The following is a 23,013-nucleotide window of genomic DNA, read 5'->3' as shown; positions in this document are numbered from 1 at the left end:
AGGGCTTAAAAATTGCGTTTTAAAATGAATAGGGATGATAATTAAAACCAAGAGAGGCCGACAGGGATCACTGACTGTTTTTCGGGGATTGTTGACATCAAATAGAACGAGATACAAAACATTAAAACATGTTAAAAACACAACAGCTTTAATAAACACAGAGCAGTTTGGGCCCAGAAGCAAAATTCATACATCATCACTTAAAGAGCGGATCAGGCTGTAAACATGTTTGTTTCTTTTGTTTTAACGTGTGAGTCTATGGGACTGACTCACTGCTCACTGAGTAACAAACAGCGGGTTGCAGCATTCCTGACCTTTGACCTCTGACCTTTAGAGCCTTTGACTGCCAACCAGTAATCAGATTAGTCACAAACTCTGCTTTAAATGTATCCAACGCTGGACGTTTTACCTTCAGCAGAGATTTAAAAGGAGACGCCTTCAGCTGCTGTGATTGGTCAGGATCCATAAAACATTAACGTCGCTGCATTCAGTCCGACCTGCGAGATTCATCAGGCTAATCAGTCCTTGCTGTTCACCACGAGTCGCTCTGCTGACCTTTTGACCTCCAGTCTAGCAACTGCTCTCATCCAATCAAACGTTGTTAAACTCGTGACTGATAAACTGAGTTTCCTGTTTGGAGTTTTTGTTGTTTAACTGTCAGGATGCATCGTTTAGACTTCCTGTTTCAGCCTTGTGTGCCATGTTTGTTTGTTTGTTTGTTTGTTTGTTTTCTCTTTTAAAACTTACACATTTTTATTTGGCTTTTCTTTAACAAAACAAGCTTTTTAAACTTTACGTAGTGGTTGTATTAAAACGTCTATATTAAATTCATCACTCTGATGTAAAACGTTGGCATTTACGTGTCCGTGTCTCCGTCTTTTCCTCCTCAGATTGAACGCATCGTTCCCGTATAGGTTCTGGCAGCTGTGACGTCACTTCCAGGCGTTAGTCTGTACCCAGCCTGAATGCAGCCTCTCCAGGGTCCAGCCTAATTCCTGGTGCTCCTTCACTCCCGCCTCCTCCCTCCTCTCCCCACCCTTTCCCCCTTCCTGCCCCACCCCTCCTTTCCTCCATCCTCATCCTCCACCCTCCACATCAGCCTCACACAAACTCCCAGCATTTAGCCCGGACTGCTGGTGTGGTTGGCTGCTCCTCTACAGGTGGATGAATGAAGACCCCCTTCAAGAGCCCAACGGCGCCGCGGCCCCGAGCGGACGGAGGTGAGTTACATGAGCGAGGCGCTCCACCCATGTCCGTGACACGCTGCCGACTGGTCATCAGACTGATGTGTTTGTGTGTTTCAGGACATTCGGGCGTCTCTGCAAACATGATGAAGAAAAAGAATCCGCACAAGTAAAACAGTTTTTTTTTCATTTGTACAATAAAGTTTTTAATTAAAAGACACAACAAATGAATGAAAAGTCACCAGCTCGCACCGGTGTCACACCATCTTCTCCTCCTCACCCTTCATCGTGTCTGAACCGCCTCCCTGCAGGAAGCAGAGGACCAGCGTGGGTCCCAGCAAGACCCTGACTCAGCCCAGAAGGAACATCGTGGGCTGCAGGATCCAGCACATCTGGAAGGAGGGCAGTAAGTCGGCTCCATGTGATTCTCCTCTGTCTCATTTTCCTTTTGATGCTTCATATTTGATTAGTTTGGCGAGTTAAACATTAACATGTCCCTCAGTGGATCAAATGATGGTTTATAGAAACGCAGAAAGTTAAGCATCGTGTGAGAACGAGTCACCTGTGCTGGTGTTTACGTGTCTGCTTCCTCTCAGGTAAGTCGTCGCAGTGGAAGGGGACGGTCCTGGACCAGGTGCCCGTTAACCCCTCCCTCTACCTGATCAAATACGACGGCTTCGACTGCATCTACGGCCTGGAGCTGTACACCGACGAGCGGGTGGTGGGGCTGGAGGTTCTGCCCGACAGAGTGGGTGAGGAGCCACCCGTCATGGCCGCCGCGTTTGGCTCGTGGCGGAAATAAGCTGTCAGCCGCAGCGACACACGGCCAGACGAGTTTTAACGTGTGACTGTCACAAACTTTATGGACATCGAGGTCCGCAGCAGCGGCTGCTGATTGGCTCATTGTGTCAGACGTTTTCTGTTGTATTGCTGCAGATTAAGCCGAATACTCGAGTAAATGCACGTAGTTACTGCTGTTACTTTATTTAACATCCTGCCCGGCGTCCCAATGATGTAACCGCACCTCTCCGTGTGTCTCTCTGTCCCGCGATTGGTCCAGCTCCGGCCCGTGTGACCGACTCACTGCTGGCAGACACGATGATCGGTAAGGCGGTGGAGCACATGTTCGAGACGGAGGACGGGCCGAAGGAGGAGTGGAGGGGGATGGTGCTGGCCCGCGCTCCCATCATGACCTCCTGGTTCTACATCACCTACGAGAAGGACCCGGTGCTCTACATGTACCAGCTGCTGGACGACTACAAGGAGGGCGACCTGCGCATCATGCCCGACTCCAGTGAGTGTGAGCGCACTGGGCGGCGTCACAGCTCGCCACGTTTTTCTCTGTTTCAGTAAAAAGTGAAGCAGGAAACAGAGAGCTGAAGCAGCGAGTTGTTGGCATCAAAGAACCAACGTGTTCATGAGTGGGAGCGCTGCCAGTGCTCGCAGGCTCAGCTTCCTTCCTGTGTGTGTGAGAGTAATCCACATGTGGGCCTTTATCGGCTTCTGTGCCATCCAGACGCTTGCTGCTTCCACGCTGGCTGATGTGGGTTCCTTTCAAGGTTTCACTCAAACAAGCTCAGCGCTGCTTTGGTTTTCTGTTTCATGAGGCAGAGTACTCGAGTAAATATTACTGCTGGTACTTCCTGATTATCAAACACCTGCTGCTTTGGTGTGTTTAATACTCTATCAATCGCCTCGTGATCAAATTCTGCAAAGACGATAAATAAAGTTGACCTTTTCTCTGTGTTCGTGTCTGCAGACGACAGCGTGACGGCGGAGCGAGAGCCCGGCGAGGTGGTCGACAGTCTGGTGGGCAAACAGGTCGAGTATGCCAAAGAGGACGGCGGGAAGAGGTCGGGAATGGTGATCCACCAGGTGGAGGCCAAACCCTCCGTCTACTTCATCAAATTCGACGACGACTTCCACATCTACGTCTACGACCTGGTCAAGACCTCCTAAGACCAGAAACCCTGTTTAAAAAAGACTTGCTGAGAACCACCAACCCCCCCAGAAACCCTCTGCCCAGTGCAGACCAGTCAGCTCTGTACTCTCTTTGGTGAAATGCCTTAAAACAGGACAAAAATCCAGACAGCGCCCTTCAGACCAGCTCCAGTCGTCCATCGCTCATCGTTCCACTTTCACAAAATCGGTTTTTGAATAAATAAAATCTGCTTCACCCAGAGGTGTAGAGAGGACTCGATCCTGAGACCCCCACAGAGAGAACGCAAGGTTTTCTGAATAAGTACTCCCTTCCCTGAACCCCGTCGGACCCTCTGCGACCTCCGTTATCTGACGAAGAGGGGGGCGAGCAGCTCTGCGGGGGTCGATGAAGGGACGGGACTTCAGGAGCCGCATTCTCGACGACGTCTATCTGCAAACCAACACTGAGAGATGCAGCGGGGAAACAGACTTTGGGTTCATCACTTGTCTCTTTCTTGTTGCTGTTTGTGTCCCACAATCATTTTATGTTTCACATCAAACATCTTCAGTGTTTGTTTTCCCAAATTCAGCATCCAGGAAACAGCAAAGTGTGAATGAAGACACCATACTGTTGTTTTCTGAGCATGTTTTCCATCATTGCAGCTGTTATTTGGGTTCACATCTGTCGTCTCCGTCATAAAAACAGCTGTCCTGGTTGGCTCCAAAGCTGATGTCGGATCTTAAACACAAAATAGTTTTTTTATAAAGGTGTGCTCCCCTTCCTCCTGCTGCTGCTGTAGAGTTTACATGGTTTGTGTCATACCTTTTCTCTGTATTGACACCTTTATGTTTTTATCTGTTGTGTATACTTTTTATTACCCACTTAGCTTGTAGGACGCTTGCGGCTGTTGCAGGTGTGTACAATAATGTTTCTATAACTGACGGATTTCACTTTGCTCACTGACTCTGGATTTGGGCGCTCGTCCCCGGGTTCACGGCTCGCTGTAAAACAGCATAAACTCTTAGCTGATGTAGCTCCGCCCATCACAGTAGGTGGTCTTTTTTTTTTTTTTTTCTTGCACCAAACAGCTGACGCATAAACAGCCATGTTGCCTGAACCACATCTCGTGTGCCTGATTAAAAGATCTCAAACTATATGTTTAAAAATCCAACATAATTTCCTTTGTAGTTGCCAAACAGTTCATTCTGGTTCTGGATCCAAACGGATTTCAGTCCAGAACATTCCTGTTAGACGACACGTTCCAGGTGAAATACGTTTTGGTTTACAGCGGAGTCTCATCAGCGCGGTTTTTTTCCCCCTTTTTCCAGCGCGAGGAAACGGTTTAAAGTTCTCATCCTGGACTCTGCATTCCCAAGCTCTAGAACAAGTCTTCGTCCTCTAGAACTAAAATACCCAAGTTTAACATCTCACCGCGTTCGTTTGCCGTTTAGGTTCAAGGTTTTCTGTTAGATTTCCCACAAGTTCTACAACACTGAGGCAAACATTGTAGACAGTCTTGAGAACCCCAGCTTCCCTGATTCTGGGCCAAATCTGGATTAGACATCTTAACATCCTCTCAGATTTGGACCTTAACCTGCTCTTCTGGACCCTGTTTGTCTGTTTCCGTCAACATATATAACAGACATTTTTATTGTCATTATTATTTTATTGTTTTTGTTTTTTTTAATTATTCAAGAATCTGTTTTATGTTGTCCCAACGTCTGTCCTCTTGGTCGCAGAACCAACTGTCCTAAACTGCCCAGCTATACATCCTAGAACATGAAGGTCGAAATATTCTAGAAAATCAAACATGTTCAGCTTCTGAGGTTTTTGTGGGATAATTGTTTTTTATATTCTAGACTTTTGTTTTGTTCTAGAGTCTGTTTTTCAGTATTGTTTCCCATGAAAGTCTCCGATTCAAGAATGTATCTGGTTTGGAAAGATGATTATGACTTCCAGAGTTGACAAAATATCTTTCAGCAGTTCAGCTAATGTTCGGGGCTCTGTGGTTTTACATCAAACTATGTGCTGCTCTGGATGACTCTGGTTCTGGAGGATATTTGATTGATTGAACAAAAACGTTTTTTCAAGTGTTGGAAAAAGTCAGTTTTTTTCTTAGACATCATATGATGGAACATTTATTTCTTCAGTATTTCATTTGTTCCTCTGTCCCCCCCCCCCCCCCCCCCCCCCCCCCACACACACACACACACTCTTCATCCTGTCTGTGTTGGTTCTGGACGGTCAGATTCTAGAATCGTTTAACTGTGGAACCTTTTTCAGGTTTGATCTCAAACAGCGCTGGAATATTTTACGGAGTCTAGAACAAATCTTAAATCCTTTTTACAGTTTATTCTAGAATCTGTTTCCAGAATTGCACTAAAATAGATTTTATGTGTATTTTCATTCAAAGAAGAATGCTTGTAGAGTCTTTGGTTGAAATTGTGTTGAATCCTTCTTTACTTGAGACTCTGGAACCTTCTACAACATCAGGCCCAGGCTGCTGTAGAATCAGTGGAAGCCACATGGAGGCGTGTCGACAGTTTCCTTACTAATTCGAGAGCGTACGTGCAGAAAATGGAGCCTGCACATTTGAAGCTCTTTGAGAGCTGCGGTTTGATTCTGTGCGATGCGAGGAAAACGTTGAAGCTGTTTTTGGTCTTTTTGTTTTCAGATTCTAGAAAACATTTGTCTCTGATTGGAGTCACTTCTCTCTAGAGCTGTTCTGGTTTACGTGTGAGTTCTGATTGAAGGCTTGTTGAGGTTCTGTTTTCAGAATCTGATCCCACACGATTCTAGAATCTGTACTTTAATATCCCGTCAGAATGCACATGATGAAAATGCCGTTGAAGGATTCCCACCTTATGTTGTTTTTCCTTAGGCTCTAGAAGCCGTGTCCTCATCCTGTCACTAATGTCAGAGTCTAGAGCTCTTTGTCGGTTTGTCTCAGATTGAAATCATCTGTTGTTTTTCTAAACTCTTCAGATTTGATTTGATTATTTTGTATTTTTATTTTATCGGCTGGAGGACGCAGGAACCTGAACACGTTCTGGATGGTGGATTCATACACGTGCACGTATGTCTGCTCACTGTGGCGTGAGCTCCGGCACATTTCACACAGGCTTAATTCCAGAATCTGTTCATCCCATCCACGGCTGCTCTAGAGTCACCGTGACGTTGTTAGGCGTGTTACTTGGCTTCACTACAGTTTACTACAGTTACGAATCACAGGATGTGCTGAGAGACTCCGGGGTGGGGGTCGGGCTTGGGGGGTGATGTGAATGCCGAGCCTCCCTGATGTGGAGTGGTGCGTTCAGGAGACATTTGTACTTTCCAGGAAACCTTTGATGTGTAGCGTGTGTGTGTGTGTGTGTGTGTGAGTGTGTGTGTGTGTGTGTGTGTGTGTGTGTGTGTTCAGAGCAGTGTTGTTTTTGCATGCATATATTAGCTCTGTGTAAATCGATGTGAGTTGCATGTCCGTGTAGTTTTCAGTTGTCCGGCTGTCTGTTGTGGCTTTCGGTGCCTTTTTGTTTCTTCTTCTTTTACTTGTCCCCCGTGTCCCTGATGACATTTGTTGTCGGGTTAATGGTCCAAAAAAAGAAAGGGGAAAAGCATTAAACGGGATCCTGGACCAGCAGGGCACGCAGCCGTTACGAGTCCAGCAGCAGAGCTTGTACAGACGTCGCAGCGGCGGTAATGTGTGTGAACTCTGTTTTGGTTTTGTTCAGTTTTTGGGTGGATCGTCCCTTTAAAGTGTGCCAACCTACAGATGCCAGTGTTGTACAGCAGTGAAAAGCTCACTATTTACTAAAATAAACTGTTTCTCTGTTTTTGCACTCGGACTCGCTCGTTCTTTCTGCCTCCGACACTTCGTTCTGTACAAACTGTGACACACTGATCCTCAGAGAGAGCAGAAACCAGATTTTGGCTTTAGACTGGGACTGGGTGTAAAATGGATTTGGGTTCACTTTTTAACACAGACAGTGGATCTTTGCTGAACTTGTGTAGTTACCAAAGTAGAAGTGGATCATTGTCTTAAAGCGATAATGTTCCAAAACACAAGTCCACCTGTGATTGGCTCAGAAAACACAAAGTTTTTGTAGTCGGAGTCTGTTTATGAGGTTTATTAAGTATTAAATATTTAGAGTCGTTTGAACATTGCTCTCACTTTAATTGTAACGAAGTGTTTTGAGAGGATAGTCGTGTCCCATATCAAAGAATCCATCCCGGACACATTCGACTCTGCAGGTTTGCATATCGGAAGAATCGTTCTACCGAGGACGCCGTTAATGCAGCGTTCCACACAGCCCTCTCACGCCTCGAATATAAGGACACCTATGTTCGAATGCTGTTTATAGACTACAGCTCAGCATTCAACACCGTCAGCCCAAACAGACTGGTGGAAAAGCACCTCACAGGCAGGCTTCAGGCAGTCAGAGTTGGTATCTCACGTACAAAGATAGTGAGCCCAGGGACCCCCCAAGGCTGTGTGCTCAGTCCACCCCTGTACACCCTCTTCACCTATGACTGCATCCCCTCCCAGAGCAACACCTCCATCATTAAGTTTGCTGACAACACAACCATTGTTAGGCTGATAGCTGTTGGAGAGGAGACGGCCTGCAGTGAAGAGGTGGCTCAGCTGGTGACCTGGTGCCTGGAAAATCTGTCCTTAAATGTTTAGAAGACTAAGGAGGTGATTGTTGACCCGAGGATGAGGAGAGACCAGCTCGCCCCACTATGTATTATTAACCCCGATTCTTTTGTCCCCATGATAGAACAGAGAAAACCGACTCATAGTGTGTTAAAACATTTATATTTCTTTTATTCAATCATCTTCTGGAAGAGAGAGACCCCTGCACAGTCCAAAACGCCAGTTGCAGGATCTCTAACATTTGACGCTCACCATGTGTCTTATATGGTGTTATTTCTGTACTTCAGACGTCACACACAGTTTCATTACAAACAAACTCCTTCTACTCAGTTCTTATTTTCTGTGTCTGATTTATTAATATGCCTGTGCACTAAAACTTCCTGTGCAGAGGGTGAAGACCTTCAAATTCCTCTGCACCCACATCAGTGAGGATCTCACCTGGACCCATAACCACGGCAGATCATCAAGAAGGCTCAACAACGACTCTTCTTCCTGAGGAAGCTGAGAAAATTAGGATTAACCTCCAAACATCTCAGCAATGTTTACAGATGAACAGTTGAGAGTATCCTGACAAACTCCATCAGTGTGGTACGAGAACAGCACCACTCAGGATAGGGACGCACCCACCCACAGCACACACTGTTCACACTCCTGCCATCTGGCAGACGCTACAGGAGTGTGAAAGTAAGGACAACCCACAGGCCATCAGGCTACTGAATCCCTGACTAACTGTCGAACTGTGATTGTCTATCAATAACCTGACCTGTAAATTTGCAACTGTGAACTTTTATATACAATATAACACAACTTCATACAACATAAACAATTTTAAAATTTGCACATTCTGAATATCTTAACACTGTGTTGCATAACTACTTGCACTTTCAAATTTTAACTACACCCTACCTTTGTGTACATAAACACATAAGTACTACATTTATTCTTTATATTAGTTACTTGTTTATTTAGTTGTTTGAAGGGAACTCGCAAAGTAACAATTTGATTGCTCAGCGTAACCATTTGTGTTTTGCGGTGTGTATATGACATTAAACTTCTTCAGTCTCGTGTTTTTATGTTGCAGCTCCCCTCCAGAGCGCTGGGGTCGCTGCAGAGCTGATTTGAACCGCGGTCTTTCCCAGAATGCATCGCTCCCGTCAGACCAGAAACCCGTGCTGCTCTCACGTTTTCTCGCTCAGAAACATTAAAACCTTTTGCGTGCCGCGCTGTCGGAGTTTGCGCAGTGAGCTGATGAAGTCAAGAGAAACACTCACGTGAAGAAGAGCACCGTCACTCAGAGCGCTGGAGCCGCTCCATAAAGCCTCAGAGCGCGTGCGCTGTATTATGATCCTTCTTGTTCAAGAAGTATGATGATTGGTGCGTTCACGGACCATCCGTGTAAGGTGCAGCCTTCTTGTTACGCATGCGCCTCAGCCCGTCTGACCTTGACAAGAAGCATTTATAAGATACGGATCATTAGTCAATGTTTCATATTATCGCTGATCAGGATGTTCCTGCAGTGATGTTCTACTCTACACAGTTCTATCTCAGATCCTGTAGTTGTACATGTTTATAGTAATAGTGTAGTTGTTTTAGTGGTGACACTTTCTTTAGTTGTAAACATGCTTTTTACTGTCGGTGCTGTCGTTTTGTTTTGTCTCAGTTATTTAATGATAAATACACATAAACAGAATCCCAGTCAATGTTTTTGAATGACAGGGATGCCACAGACTCGGAGTGGGTGGTGGGTTAGGTGTCACGTCCCAGTCTGGTGGTCTTTACTTACAAACACCTGTACAGGCTACACAACAACTCTTTAAACCACAATCATGTGAACCTGAATGCACCACAGAGCAAAAACATCTGCTTTAGGGTTCACAGAGAAACGGGAGTCATTTTGTTTGAGTGCAGAAGTGGGTCAGTGAACTCAGCACACAGCAGGCCAGCTGACTCCCCAGAGTCTGACTGCACTGACCCATCAACCCAGCGACCTCCACCTAAATGTTGAAGTCAAGCTGAGCTCCGCCAGTAACGTCTCGGTGATGTGTTTAAGTGTTTCCTGTCATGAGTGGAACTTCTAGTTGTGGTTGTACGGGAGATGGGAGGTGTAGATGAAGTTCTCCACCTGGCCGGGTGCATGCTGATGGAGGCTTCTCTGTTTCCAGTGCTTTTCGCTTTTAATCTCTATTCAATCATCTTTATTCAGCAGCAGCCCAATCACGCCGTTTTACACGAATGCATGCGCTAAGTAATAATAACATCTACAACACACGTTACATCTCGAAGTCTCGCGATGTTTCTTCCGGGTGACGTCACTCCGGATGAGATTTCTGTCCAAACACAGATGGTGTCGCCCTGATCGTCCATGTGGTTCCAGGTCTGCTGAAAAAGCCTCACGCCGTGATCGGAACTTATTTAATTTTATTATATCCGACGAGCCGACCCGCTCTGAGAGGACCCGGAAATGCAGCACGACGACGTAAGTGTCACAAGCTCTTTTACAGCCGCCGAGAAGCGCTGTTAGCTCTGCGTGCTAACGCTAACTGGCCGGTGAGAGCTCCGGAGTTTAAAGGAACCATGAGCTGAACCGTACTCATTTATCCGGAGATAAAATACGCGTTTCAACACATCACCAGGCTAAATGCTAGCCGGCTCTTCCGGTCACGCCAAATTCCATTAAATAAAATCAGTTTTAACGTTTTTTAGTTTTCCAGCAAACACTCCGATCAATACATCATGAAGCGGAGTCAGTCACAGACCTGCGTGGACCTCACTTCGGCCACAGTTACCCATCATTCTTTTCTCCGTGTGTCGTAAAGATCATCAGGCTCCACATGAAGGAAAAAGACGAACTGTAGTCAGACTTAACAAAAGCTCAGCACGCAACACATCCTTAAATAGATTCACGTAAGCAGAAAAGTGCTAAAATAAATTCACACGATAGTAAGTCTAATGGTGAAGTCTCTCAAAGTTGTGACGAATAATTAAATAAAATCATAAAAAGAAACTGAGGCAGCAGTAATGTGCATCAGTGTGTGATCCGCCCCCTGCAGGTGATCTGGGACCTCATTGGAAACACGCAGTTCTGCTCCTTCAAAGTGAAGTAAGTCACGCTCGGCTTGGATTTATCGACTCGTGTCATTGACGAGCTCTGAGCCGTGTCACGTCTTTGTTTCTCTGTCCAGGACCAAGAGTCAGAACTTCTGCCGGAATGAGTACAACATCACGGGCCTGTGTAACCGCGCGTCCTGCCCGCTCGCCAACAGCCAGTACGCCACCATCAGGGAGGAGAAAGGTGAGTCCTCGCTCGCTCTCATCAGCTTTACCGGCAGATCTCAGGTCAGCAGGTCTTGGGAGTAACGCGAGGAACGTTTGTGTTTCAGGTCAGTGCTTCCTCTACATGAAGGTCATCGAGAGGGCGGCTTTTCCTGCCAGGATGTGGGAGAAGGTGAGCGGCTAAAGTGGGATTATGTCACTCGTCGTGGTGGATCACCAGACACGGAGACGTCACGTCTCCTGACGATGGCCCGACGTCCTCGACACGGTTTAAAGAATCTGGTGTAAAAGAAGCTAACTTCAGTTTACAAGATTTTAACTCACGCCTCAAACTGTGTGTGTGTGTGTGTGTGTGTGTGTGTGTGTGCGCGCGCAGGTGAAGCTCAGTAAGAACTATGAGAAGGCTCTGGAACAGATAGATGAGAACTTGATCTACTGGCCTCGATTCATCCGACACAAATGCAAACAGAGGTTCACTAAAATCACCCAGTACCTGATCCGCATGCGCAAACTGGTCCTCAAAAGGCAGTGAGTACTCAGACCGTACTGCAGTACACAAAGTACAGCGAGTACTGCGAGTAGGAAGCTGGTGTGTCGTCCCGCCGCGTTCATCCTGCTTGTCTGTGTGTTTCAGGAGGAAGCTGGTTCCTCTCAGCAGGAAGGTGGAGACCAGAGAGAGGAGGAAGGAGGTGAGACTTTTAACCACACCCAAAGGTGGCGCTTGACCACCTAACAGAGCTGCAATCAGACTACGAGAGGTCGTAGGTCACATTTTCCTTACAAATTAGGAGCCGAGTTTCGGTTTTCCACAGAGAGGGAACGTTCACGTTGAATAAAGTCCGGCTGGAATTCTTTCCTCGCTTTGAAGAGGAACAGCCGTCGAACTGATATTTAAGGCGGAATGACTGATTCGCAGCATCTGAACGGTCCACCTTAAAAGCTGCTGGCAGCTCCTGTTTAGAGGATTCAGGATTTTTTCCTTTTGTCTGAACTTCATAAAATAAAATGATGCAAACATTTGCTAAAAGTTACCAAAAGCAGAAGCACTGCTCATTCCTCTGTAGTTCATCTCATCGTGACCTTTGACCTGGAACAGGAGCTCTGACGGCCGTCTCTTCTTTGTTGGTGTTTTCTTTTAGGAGAAGGCTCTGATTGCTGCTCAGCTGGATAACGCCATCGAGAAGGAGCTGCTGGAGCGACTTAAACAGGGAACGGTACGACGCCAACGCGACCGCTGCTCGCACGCCAAGGACGATCGTGCGGTTTAACTCACGGTCTATGTTTGTTTCAGTACGGAGACATCTACAACTTCCCCGTGCACGCCTTCGACCGAGCGCTGGAGCAGCAGGACCAGGAGAGCGAGTCAGAGGAGGAGGAGGAGGAAGAAGAAGAAGAGGAGGAGGACGAGGTGATTGAGGCAGCTGTTACTACACCAGCTGCTGAACATGTTTGTAAAACTTTATTCTGAAAGGATGTCCTGTGTGTGTGTGTGCGTGCGTGTGTGTGTGTGTGTGTGTGTGTGCGCGCGTGCAGGACGTTGGGCAGAGAGAGTTCGTAGCAGAAGAAGAAGTGGAGGAGAGCGACCTGAGCGACTTTGAGGTAACTCTTCTCTCTAATGACCAGCAGGGGGCGACTGAAGTCTGATGAACTGCTTTCAGGTCGGACTGAATAAGACAGGAAGTTGAGTCAGAGAGGAGCAGGAAGTCAGAATCCAGAGACGCGTTGACGCAGTTTTGTCCTTTCAGACGTCGGTCGCCGCTCTGCTGGCGTGATCTTTAAATGCGATTGTTTGACTGTTACATTAACTGGACTTCCTCCTTGCAGGACATGAACAAGCTGAAGACGAGCAGTGATGAGGAGGAGCAGGATGAGTCCAGCGAGGAGGAGGTTGAAGAGGAGATGGAGGTGCAGACGAAGGCTTCGCGGTCTAAAGGCAAATCTCCAGCGAACGGCTCGGCGGCGAGGAAGAAGCGAGCGTACGTGGAGATCGAGTACGAGCAGGAGACAGAGCCCGCCTCCAAGAGCAGAGCCACGTAGTGACGCTGTGCCCTCGAAGCAAACTGACTGCCGAGGACACGCCCCCTCGCTCCCTCACCTTGTGTTACCACGGCAACATTACATAGCTGAGGGGATTGTCCGACCAGCTCTTCTGTTCATGTTTAAAGTCTCGCTCGGCTGGAAGTCATGTGACCAGCACAGAAAGACACTGATAGGTCCGCAGCTGATCACAATATTGATTAATTGGCCTTTGATAATCAAACAGCCTGATCAGAATGAGTTTTCCCGTTTCACACTTTAAAGACGAATCCATGACTCGCTGCATGTGATCACATGACTGCTGCTTTCACTTTAAACATGAGCAGGAAGTGGAGCCAAAAACAGAACATTACGTGAGGAAGCGCCCACAGTGACGCGAACGACGACTTTTCTGTTCGCCGCGCTAACGGAGAGAAGACGGACGTGAATGTTTTTCTAAACCCTGTAAACATTTTTATGTTTGAAATAAAAATAAACTTGGAAAAAATGTGAACTTTGAATGCAGTGAATTTTAGTTATAAGTGAATTTAATGTTAACTGAGATAAAAGTCCGACGCACTGCCCTCTGCAGGCAGACAGAAGAATTACAGTTGAACACAAGAGCAGTGAGTCATCGGCGTATATACAGCATATATATAGTTTATTTACAAAGAACTGAGTCTCCACCGTTGGACAATGACAGCTTCAGCTGCAGAGAATCATTGCAAACAATCAGAATAAGCTTTTTTAATTTTAGCAGATTTCTGAAAAATGAACAGACAGAAAAACAGCGACTCCATCACCTGATCTCCACCTCACTGTTATAGTTGCACATGCTTCAGCCAAACAGCAGCGCCTCCCTCAGGCTGATCAGACGATTTTGCTACGAGCACACGGAAAAATAAAAAGGACGTCAGCTGTAGTTTAACCTGATTTCGCTGCATCGTCTTCTCATTAATATATAGAAATTAAGACTCTGAACAGCGTAACGACCGAGGCCATCCCATAAAGTTTTTCCCATTTTGCATAAGAAGTCTTGTGTAATAGTTTTGGATGCTGAGCGCTTTGGCGAGGGAAGCTGAAGGCGCCGATCCCGGTGACGCCTCACAGACTTTTTGGTCACTGCAGAGTAAAAACAAACTTCAGGGTTTTTTTTATTTTGGGGTCGATCAGGAAAAAACAAAGACAGGACGCCTGAAACGCTTCGTGTTTGTTTTCACCGCATAAAGGTTTTATTGTTAAATCACTCATCATAGTTGGAGCGCGCTGCTGTCCACCAATCAGACGACAGCAGAGGGTAAAGTCACATGATTGTGCCCTGTTCAGACAGATGTGGACGCGTCACAACCAGATGCTGAGGTGACGTTTTTACTTCATATAACGTGACCTCGGCGCGAGCAGTGACATGATGACCATACGGCACCCCGGAGGCGACAAAATTCCCCAATTAAGAGATCTGCTGAGTGACGCCATGTTAAATCTACACAAACGGGATAATTTATCATTTCTTTTGTTTTCCTGGGTTTAACCAGTCAACTTTTTCTGGGTCATCATTCACTTTAATACTACAGACAAAAATTTTCAGAATGTTTTAAAATTTACGTCATATTTTCCAATTTCCCCCAAAAATAAAGTGCAACAAAACTGTAGGAATGTAGAAATACACAACAGGTGATTTACATGCATTAAAGGTAATTAAAAACATTAGTGTAATCATTTCAGTAACGATCAAAGATCCTTTTTGTTAATTTCTGTCAAAAAGTTCCAAAACTTTAAATTTTAATAAAATGTGCAATAACCTTCATGTTGAAGAGACTCCAGCTCAGCCAGCCGTACTGTGTGTAATACCACTCTCTACCACAGGATGGAGCCGTCGTCCACGCCTGGTTTAAGGTTAAACGGCAGCACACCTGCTGGTGAAACACTCCCCCCTGGTGGTGAAACTTTTAATGGCTTATGGACCTTCAACTCCATCTCTCCGGGTTTTGTCACTTCTGGGACTCAAAGGAAACATTTCTTGGGTATTTTGTTAATTTTAGTGTAAATAAGCAGAAATACAGGTAGACTAATTCCAGGTTAACTGATCCAAACTCTAAATGCAAAAGCTGCTCCCTCCCATTAGTGCTCACAGACTTTGGTGGTTTAAAAGTGTGAAATGAAATCTGGCAGAGCATCACTCGGAGCTTTGGGAAGCTTTTAGTGCAGGAATGATTTTTCAAAGAGGAAAACAGTAGATCCAGAAACCATGAAGGCATCATTTTCTCCACAAAGCACATTCTCCCTCAGATACGCTCGCTGGTGTCTACGTGACGTTTGAAGCAGTGACGTCTCCACAGCAGCGCGGCGGAAACCAGAGAAAGCACAGTGATAAAGTGCAATCCTGGCTCAACAACGCAAACACAATGGCCACAAGGGGGAGCTGTGGGAACATCCTGTATTTATTTGGTTAAAACCAAAAACAGAAACAAGAAAATAATGAAGGCATTTAATAAAAATCCATCCTGAACTGATCCAGCGAGGGGCCGGAGAGACGTTCGGGTTCTTCATCCCTCACAGAGCGACCGAGACTCACATCAGTTCACAGACTTCATAAATTGAAAGGGTGGCTGTGTGGGTGGAGCTGCAGGCGCAGACTGTCTCATCCGATGGTTCCTAACCGACCTTCCGACCTCTTTCCTGTCACTATTTTCCTCCCTTGGAGCTGGGAGATGGGAACTTGCAGTAATTTTCATGCATTCAGACGATGCATTCAAATGACTTTCATACTACACAGCAGTGGTGAAAAAACAAAACCTGGCAGCTGTACTGGCTTCGTGCAGACAGAAAGAGGCAATAAAAGCTAAAACGCCGTCACGACTCGATGGTTGGGGTGCTCCTTTCTCGTTGCTCTCTCAGCTTCTGCTTCCTAAAATAACAGAGGTGGATTTCTGCAGGAGCCCAGAGGCTCCTTCAGTCAGCTTCCAGCTTCACAGCGCTCAGGTGTCCTCTTTGGTTCTGAAGGTGACAGACGTCCGCTGGCCTGCGCTCCGGTTCAGTCTACAAGCTCACAACATTTCCCTGCAGAGAGCTGAACATCCCGGGTGAGCCGAGACATCCAGGCAGAGCCAACCGAGGGATGGAGTTTGAACGTAAATCAGAATTGGGAACCTGGACTCGGACTGAGAGCAGCGAGTCTGCTTATTTTGAATTTCATTTTGTCCCAATTTGGTTTTGTTTGTCTGAATTTAAACATTTTACTTATGGGAGAAAAAACGAAAGATGCTAAATCTGTGAAACCTTCACTTTAGTCCGGATTCAGTTGACCCTACTCTGGACTCTGCACAGTCCAGGCCGCACGCCGGCCCGCCGTAGCTGACTGACAGGAGTCCTCCGTGATCGCCAGCGTTCACCGTCACGTCCTGCTGCGGCGGTTTGTCTGGGTCGGTCTGATCAATGGCGCTGATTGGTTTGTTGATAAGGAAGCCCGAATTTTATGGAAAACCAAATGTGGCGTACTCACGATGATCCTGATCGAGTCTGCAGGAGGTTTTTAATGCGTGTGAGCTGAAGCATCCTCGATGGAGACGCGGTGGGGAGAGCGGCCCAGTTTGGGGGAGTTCTCTGGTTTTGAGATTAAAGCGTTGTGGTTTACAAAGGCCAGATTGACACAGGTCTGTGCTCAGACTGGTTTTGGATGAGGTCGCCGCCTCGGTTGGTCCTGATCTGGGAGCCTTTCTGAGCCAGTTCACGCTGCAGAGATGTGCTTCTAGATTTGGTTTTCAGGATCGGGTCAGAGTTGGTAAAGTCTCGAACGGATGGAGGATTGTTGAATCTTGCTTTGGATTAGAAAACGGCGGGTGGACAGCGCCGATGATGAGTGTGGACTGGTTCTGGGTGTGAGTGTTAGTGCCCGGCGGAGTCCGTGTGTCGGTCTGTTCGATGCGTTCGTACTTTCTGTTCAAGGTTAACAGCTGCAGCCTTCCTTTGCTGGCTGGTTGTCGGGGTTGGGGCGCCCCCCCTGCAGTGTCGAAGGTTTGTGCTGGACTCCCGACTCGGCGGCGTTCAGGTCCAGGCTGCCATCTTGAATGTTCTGGTAGATCCTCTTCGCTGCCTCCAGGAAGGCCTCCTCCACGTTCTCGCCTCTGCAGAAGAAGCAGAGGCCAAACTCGTCAGGACTTATTAAAACATCAGTCATCACAAAGACCCAGAAACACGTGTTCATGCACTTCACCGTTCTGTGGTGTGAACGGGTTTCTGAATGAATCGTAACCATCGAGCCACTACGAGCTTCCTCTCTAACACGCCGTACTTACGTCTTGGCACTGGCCTCCAGAAACAGCAAACCTGAGAAACAGGAAGCAGAAATCAGAGGAATCAGCGAGTCTCCGTCTGCTGCTGAGCGTTTATCTGATCGTGCGAGCGTCTCACCGTTCTCCTCGGCAAACTGTTTGGCCTCCTCGTACGTCACGTCTCTCTGAGCCTCCAGGTCGGCCTTGTTGCCGATCAGAATGATCACCTACGACACGGAGACACGCAGACTGAGCAGCGACTCTTCAGCGCGTCACAGGTTAAAGGATGTTTCGTGCACAGCAGCTTAACAGGTGTTTGTTAGCTGCACGGGGTTACTGCCATAAACGTGAGCAGGGATGTAATAACTGTTTACTTGTAGCTGCGGTCCAGCCAAGTCTGTTTACGCACCGCAGCTCTGGGTCACTTTCACCTTCAGACTCCATTTTGAAATCATTCTCTCTCTCCTGCCTGAAAAGAAGATTTAAAAGAGTCGCCACAGAAGTCTGCGTGGGCGCACTCACCGTGTTTGGGTTGGTCAGGTTCCTGGCGTCCGTCAGCCAGCTGCTCAGGTGATTGTAGGTACTTCTCCTGAACACACAAAAATAACAAAGTCAATACACTCTCTGAACGTTTGTCTGACATTTAGTCCACAGCAGCATCGACTGTCAGGGCGCCATCAGAGTCACCGCCTGGCAAATATTTAGTCTGGATGAGAATCCTACAAAGGAACCGGTTCTTGGTCGACCTGCTGCTTTCAAGTCACTCTCTAAGATTTAAACATTACCGCCCACCATCAGCCAAGAGCAGGTGGAGGCCTCCATCAACAACCTCATCACATGAAACATAACACTACTTTTAAAGGGACAGTCTACACCCTGCATCACACATGAGTGTGATCCACAGAAAATTCACTCATGCAGGAACTTTTTCCTTTCTCACGTCTACATTCAAAAGTGGCTTCAGGGCGATTAATGTTTTAAGGTTGATCCTACAATAATACAGAGAAAAACCCAACAATCATATGACCCCCTATGAGCAGCACTTTGGCGACAGTGGGAAGGAAAAACTCCCTTTTAACAGGAAGAAACCTCCAGCAGAACCAGGCTCAGGGAGGGGCGGGGCCATCTGCTGTGATTGGTTGGGGTGAGAGAAGGAAGACAGGATAAAGACATGCTGTGGAAGAGAGACAGAGGTTAATAACAGATATGATTCAATGCAGAGAGGTCTGTTAACACATAGTGAGTGAGAAAGGTGACTGGAAAGGAAACACCCAATGCATCATGGGAATCCCCGGCAGCCTACGTCTATTGCAGCATAACTAAGGGAGGATTCAGGGTCACCTGGTCCAGCCCTAACTATATGCTTTAGCAAAAAGGAAAGTTTGAAGCCTAATCTTGAAAGTAGAGATAGTGTCTGTCTCCTGAATCCAAACTGGAAGCTGGTTCCACAGAAGAGGGGCCTGAAAACTGAAGGCTCTGCCTCCCATTCTACTTTTAAATACATGGACAGATAGAGCTGGGTGTCATCTGCATAGCAGTGTAAATGTATGCTATGTCTTCTAATGATGCTGCCTAAGGGAAGCATGTATAATGTGAACAGAATTGGTCCTAGCACTGAACCCTGTGGAACTCCATAATTAACCTCAGTGTGTGAAGAGCACTCTCCATTTACATGCACAAACTGGAGTCTATTAGATAGATATGATACAAACCACTGCAGCACAGTACCTGTAATACCTACAGCATGTTCTAATCGCTCTAATAGGATATTATGGTCGACAGCATCGAACGCTGCACTGAGGTCTAGCAGGACAAGCACAGAGATGAGTCCACTGTCAGAGGCCATAAGAAGATCATTTGTAACCTTCACTAAAGATGTTTCTGTGCTGTGATGAGCTCTGAAACCTGACTGAAACTCTTCAAATAAACCTCTGCAGATGATCTGTTAGCTGTTTGACAACTACTCTTTCAAGGATGTTTCAGATCCACCAAAACAAAAAAAGCTGAGCACAGAGATAATGCTCAGTTCCTCATGCCTCAGTGCACACTTCCTCCTGCACAGTGATATAGCTGGTGGATGTAGACTGTAGAAAGAAAATAGTTCCGACGTGAAGCCGCTCACCGGAGCGTCTGTGGATCACTTCCATTTTTATCAGTTTACTTTGTTTTAACTGACGTATTTAATCTAACATGACTTTACATACACCTTCATCATTTATTATTCATCTAATGGTTCGACTTTTTCTACTAGGACAGAAACTTACATTCATTTCGTGTATGTTTTGTATGAAATGATCTTCACTGCATATCTGATTTGTTTTGTTGGTTTTTGTCTTTTTATCAGTTTGTGATCTCAAACAACAAAGTGCTGAATTAGCAGCTCGACAGGACGGAGCAACCAGAGTTTTACATTTATGGTGAACTGTCCCTTTAAGTAAACAGGACACAGATTTCTCCTCCTCCATCCACCCTCGCCTGCCTAGGTACCTGGTGATGTCGTAGACCATGAGGGCCCCGGCGGCCCCCCTGTAGTAGGACCTGGTGACGGCCCTGAACCGCTCCTGACCCGCCGTGTCCCATATCTGCAGCTTCACCTTCTGCCCGTGAACCTCCATGATCCTCGTCCCGAACTCCACCCCGATGGTGTGAGGACAGTCTGCCATGACTGCAGCGCGCACACACACACACACACACACACACACAGGAATTGGACGGGCAGTGGTCACCAACAGGTAAGTAAAGGTAAAAATGTTTGTGTTTGTCGCTGTCTCAGGGACAAACACACGAAATCTGTTATCAGAATGAATTTCATGAAACCATCCAGATAGAATCAAACACACGAGTCGCTTTTTGTTTTTTTCCTAGCATAACAAACTGAATGCTAAAAGCTAATCTATTTACATTGTTCATCAATTCAAAGAAATCCTGTTAAATGTTTCCAAAGTTGGAGGTTTACGGTTACATCAAAATGAAGAAAAAAAAAACATAAATCGATATTTATGAAGCCCGAACTTGACACTTGATCATTATTAAGATATTTATATGATAAACTAGAGCCGTGCTGTTAAACAGCTAAGACGGATTCCTAATCAACAAACTTGACATTATTAGAAAAAAGACTCTAAAAGTCAGCCTGAACTGATTTTCCACTGCTTGCCTTTCAAAATAAAAGACCTAGAAACACAGGCTGTACCACTTTGCCCCTCATACCCAAACAGTGGTGGTAAATTTTAAATATCCATAACTCACAATTTCATCATACATGTATAATAACAATAAAAGCCTATTCTATTCTATTCTTAAACTTCAGTAAACAAAGAGAAGAAGAAAAGCAGCACTCACACTTCTTCTCTGTGAACTGATGCAGCAGACACGACTTCCCGACTCCCATATCACCTGCAGACAGACAAACACAGGTGAGGTCGGCCACCAAGGCTGACAGTGATCAGGAAACACCCGGATGAAGCGTTTTTACTCCCCGTGATTGAAGTGTTCCTGCTCATTCACCGTCCAGTTTCACTCCTGGACTTTACCAGAGCAGCGCTGCATGAGTCACAGCTCAACATCGTCTTTATTTAATATCTGCACCCGCTGCAGACACTCCACATTTACCAGCGCCAGGTTCTGCACTTCTGCAAGCTTAGTCTAGAAGGAGGGAGTTTACTGATGTGAGGGGCAGCGGTCACGGATACAGAACGGTTATTATAAACGGACTCATGCAAAGCTGCTCTGGCAGAGCTGCGGGAGTAAACACAGGAGCTGGAGCTCGGGTCACTCACCGATGATGATGTATTTGAAGATGTAGGAGTAGTTGTAAGGTGCGGCTGTCATCGTGATCCTGCGGAGAGAAAACAAAGAAATGTGTTTGGTTTAAACCGAGAACCTGAGCTCAAACACGGGGCTCCACCCTCGGTCTGAGCCCGGTCACAGTGATCCTCGGAGCTCGGTCTGAGCCTCCAAACACACCGAGTGAGACACAAACAGCTCAGAGAAGGAAGCAGCCGGCTGAGCTAGCAGAAGCTAACGCCGAGCCCAGCGTTAGCTTTAAACACCGTGACAGCCCCGCGGAGAGGAAGCTTTCATCCTCATCACACGTATGAAACGCTGACGGCTCAACCACAGGAACCCCCCGAGGAGTCCCCCGAGCCCCCCGGAGCTCCACTCCTGGAGCTAAGTGGCTAACAGCTGCACTGCTGTCTACGCCTTGCTAACAGCTAAACGCTAACGGCAGGAGGTCACTTTCTGAAGCTTTTACAGTAAAAACAACCGAATAATAAACCAATCAGACAGGAGGCGTTACACGTCGCTGTGTTTTACCTTCAGTCCGGGTGTCTATCCGACCTGTAAAGCTGCTTAAAACGCTGGTTCGCCGGGTAGTTTTATCTAACTTGATGGGTCGCTTGCTGAGCCGTCAGGAAAATCTTCTACCTCTTCCGCGACTCTTCCTCATCAAGGAGAAAAGAGGTAGTATCGCGAGACTTACAGCTTCCTACTGCCGCCCAGCGGACGAGAAGGGGATTTAGACACACCCAACCGTCCCGTTTGTAACTTTATTTATTTACATTTTTCTTTCTTTCTTTCTTTCTTACTTTCTTTCTTTCTTTCTTTCTTTTTTTCTTTCTTTCTTTCTTTCTTTCTTTCTTTCTTTCTTTCTTTCTTTCTTTCTTTCTTTCTTTCTTTCTTATTTTTTTAAAATGACCCAAATTAGTTAATAGAAGCTCTTGTTTCTATAGATATATGTTACCAAATTACTGCGACAATGAAAAACACTGAAAAATGTGACGATTGTCTGCAGGTTTGCAGTCAGAAACAGAAGGGTTCCTTTACCCTTTAACTCCTAATGGGGTTCACAGAGGTCATATGTAGTTATTTTGAAAATGTTTGACTGAAATAAATGAGCTTCTAATGTTGCAAGAAGGTCCTGAATTAGGCTCCACCATCAGGCTGGGGTCTTTTTGTGTGGAGTTTGCATGTTCTGTCCAGGTACTCCAGCTTCCTCCCACATTCCAAAGACATGCAGTTAGTGGGGTTAGGTGGAAACACTAAATTGCCCATAGGTGTGAATGGTTGTCTTTCTCTTTGTGTTAGCCCCGTGACGACTGGTGTCCACTCCAGTTTGTGTCCTGCCTCTCGGCCTACAACAGCTGGGATAGGCTCTACCACCCCCGGGACCCTGACAAGCGGAAGCAGCAGAGGATGGATTTTGTCGATACAGTTGGACAAATGAAAACATACATTATATTTATTGAAAACATAAACTTGGTTTAATATAAGTAAATTACAGGATATTCTCAAGTAGAAGAATAACTTATATTTCTAAATAAAAAGAGGCCTGAGTAATTTTGTAATCCAGCTGCTCTCCCTCGATTTTCTGATAGCTGTGGAATTATTATTATTATTATTATTATTATTATTGTTATTGTTATTATTATTACTTTAGTTTGTGGAGCATCACTGAAGAAACCCTTAAAGCCAGAATGTTAGCAGATATTTTTCTTCTTGTGTATTTTCTAAATGTGTTTGTGTACTGGATGATAACAGTGGGCACATTGTTAAAGTGACTTTGTATTTAAGGTTTCTCTGTGCATGCCCGTGCATAATGAGAGCACTGGCTCGCCCTCTCTCTCCTCCCTCCTGTGCTGAGGTCACAGACGCGTTCAGACAGACTCGCCTGGCAGAACTCAAACTGCTTCTCACAGA

The 23,013-nt window shown here is 46.2% G+C and overlaps 3 protein-coding genes and 1 non-coding gene across 6 annotated transcripts; 3 read left to right on the top strand and 1 right to left on the bottom strand.

Moving 5' to 3' along the window:
* The first annotated feature begins 1,155 nt into the window (after window positions 1-1,155).
* spinb (spindlin b) lies at window positions 1,156-3,527 on the top strand. The gene is made up of 6 exons (XM_085366941.1): window positions 1,156-1,220; window positions 1,305-1,353; window positions 1,496-1,590; window positions 1,781-1,936; window positions 2,245-2,478; window positions 2,944-3,527. Exons 1-6 carry the CDS (start codon window positions 1,169-1,171, stop codon window positions 3,141-3,143), a joined length of 786 nt encoding a protein of 261 aa, XP_085223067.1. The 5' UTR covers window positions 1,156-1,168; the 3' UTR covers window positions 3,144-3,527.
* A 5,573-nt stretch (window positions 3,528-9,100) lies between these two features.
* On the top strand, window positions 9,101-9,198 carry LOC146621907 (small nucleolar RNA U13). The gene has a single exon (XR_014906651.1). It is a non-coding gene; the product is annotated as a small nucleolar RNA U13 (small nucleolar RNA).
* An 888-nt stretch (window positions 9,199-10,086) lies between these two features.
* On the top strand, window positions 10,087-13,540 carry mak16 (MAK16 homolog (S. cerevisiae)). The gene is made up of 10 exons (XM_085366940.1): window positions 10,087-10,232; window positions 10,807-10,856; window positions 10,939-11,048; window positions 11,137-11,201; window positions 11,406-11,557; window positions 11,664-11,718; window positions 12,169-12,243; window positions 12,321-12,437; window positions 12,563-12,628; window positions 12,854-13,540. Exons 1-10 carry the CDS (start codon window positions 10,218-10,220, stop codon window positions 13,064-13,066), a joined length of 918 nt encoding a protein of 305 aa, XP_085223066.1. The 5' UTR covers window positions 10,087-10,217; the 3' UTR covers window positions 13,067-13,540.
* Window positions 13,541-13,696: 156 nt separating this feature from the next.
* On the bottom strand, window positions 13,697-21,747 carry LOC146621905 (ras-related protein Rab-14-like). 3 transcript variants are annotated; one of them, XM_085367627.1, is made up of 8 exons: window positions 21,631-21,747; window positions 21,093-21,151; window positions 20,656-20,709; window positions 19,801-19,978; window positions 17,836-17,902; window positions 17,453-17,540; window positions 17,338-17,368; window positions 16,918-17,166 (listed from the first exon to the last, which is right to left on the bottom strand). In XM_085367627.1, exons 2-8 carry the CDS (start codon window positions 21,142-21,144, stop codon window positions 16,989-16,991), a joined length of 648 nt encoding a protein of 215 aa, XP_085223753.1. In that variant the 5' UTR covers window positions 21,145-21,151; window positions 21,631-21,747; the 3' UTR covers window positions 16,918-16,988. The 3 variants fall into 3 exon arrangements, 2 of the variants coding, with proteins under 2 accessions (XP_085223753.1, XP_085223754.1); XM_085367628.1 differs by having other exon boundaries at window positions 21,655-21,747; XR_014906635.1 differs by lacking the exons at window positions 20,656-20,709; window positions 21,093-21,151; window positions 21,631-21,747 and adding an exon at window positions 13,697-13,928 and having other exon boundaries at window positions 14,845-17,166; window positions 19,801-19,955.
* Window positions 21,748-23,013: the final 1,266 nt, after the last annotated feature.

The sequence above is a fragment of the Diplotaxodon limnothrissa genome, linkage group LG12 (assembly GCF_057381915.1).
Source record: "Diplotaxodon limnothrissa isolate DT_005_m linkage group LG12, D_limnothrissa_male_GT1.1, whole genome shotgun sequence".
NCBI classification, from domain to species: domain Eukaryota; kingdom Metazoa; phylum Chordata; class Actinopteri; order Cichliformes; family Cichlidae; genus Diplotaxodon; species Diplotaxodon limnothrissa.
The sequence above is the reverse complement of the archived record's forward strand: the minus strand, read 5'-3'. Positions and strand labels throughout refer to the sequence as shown.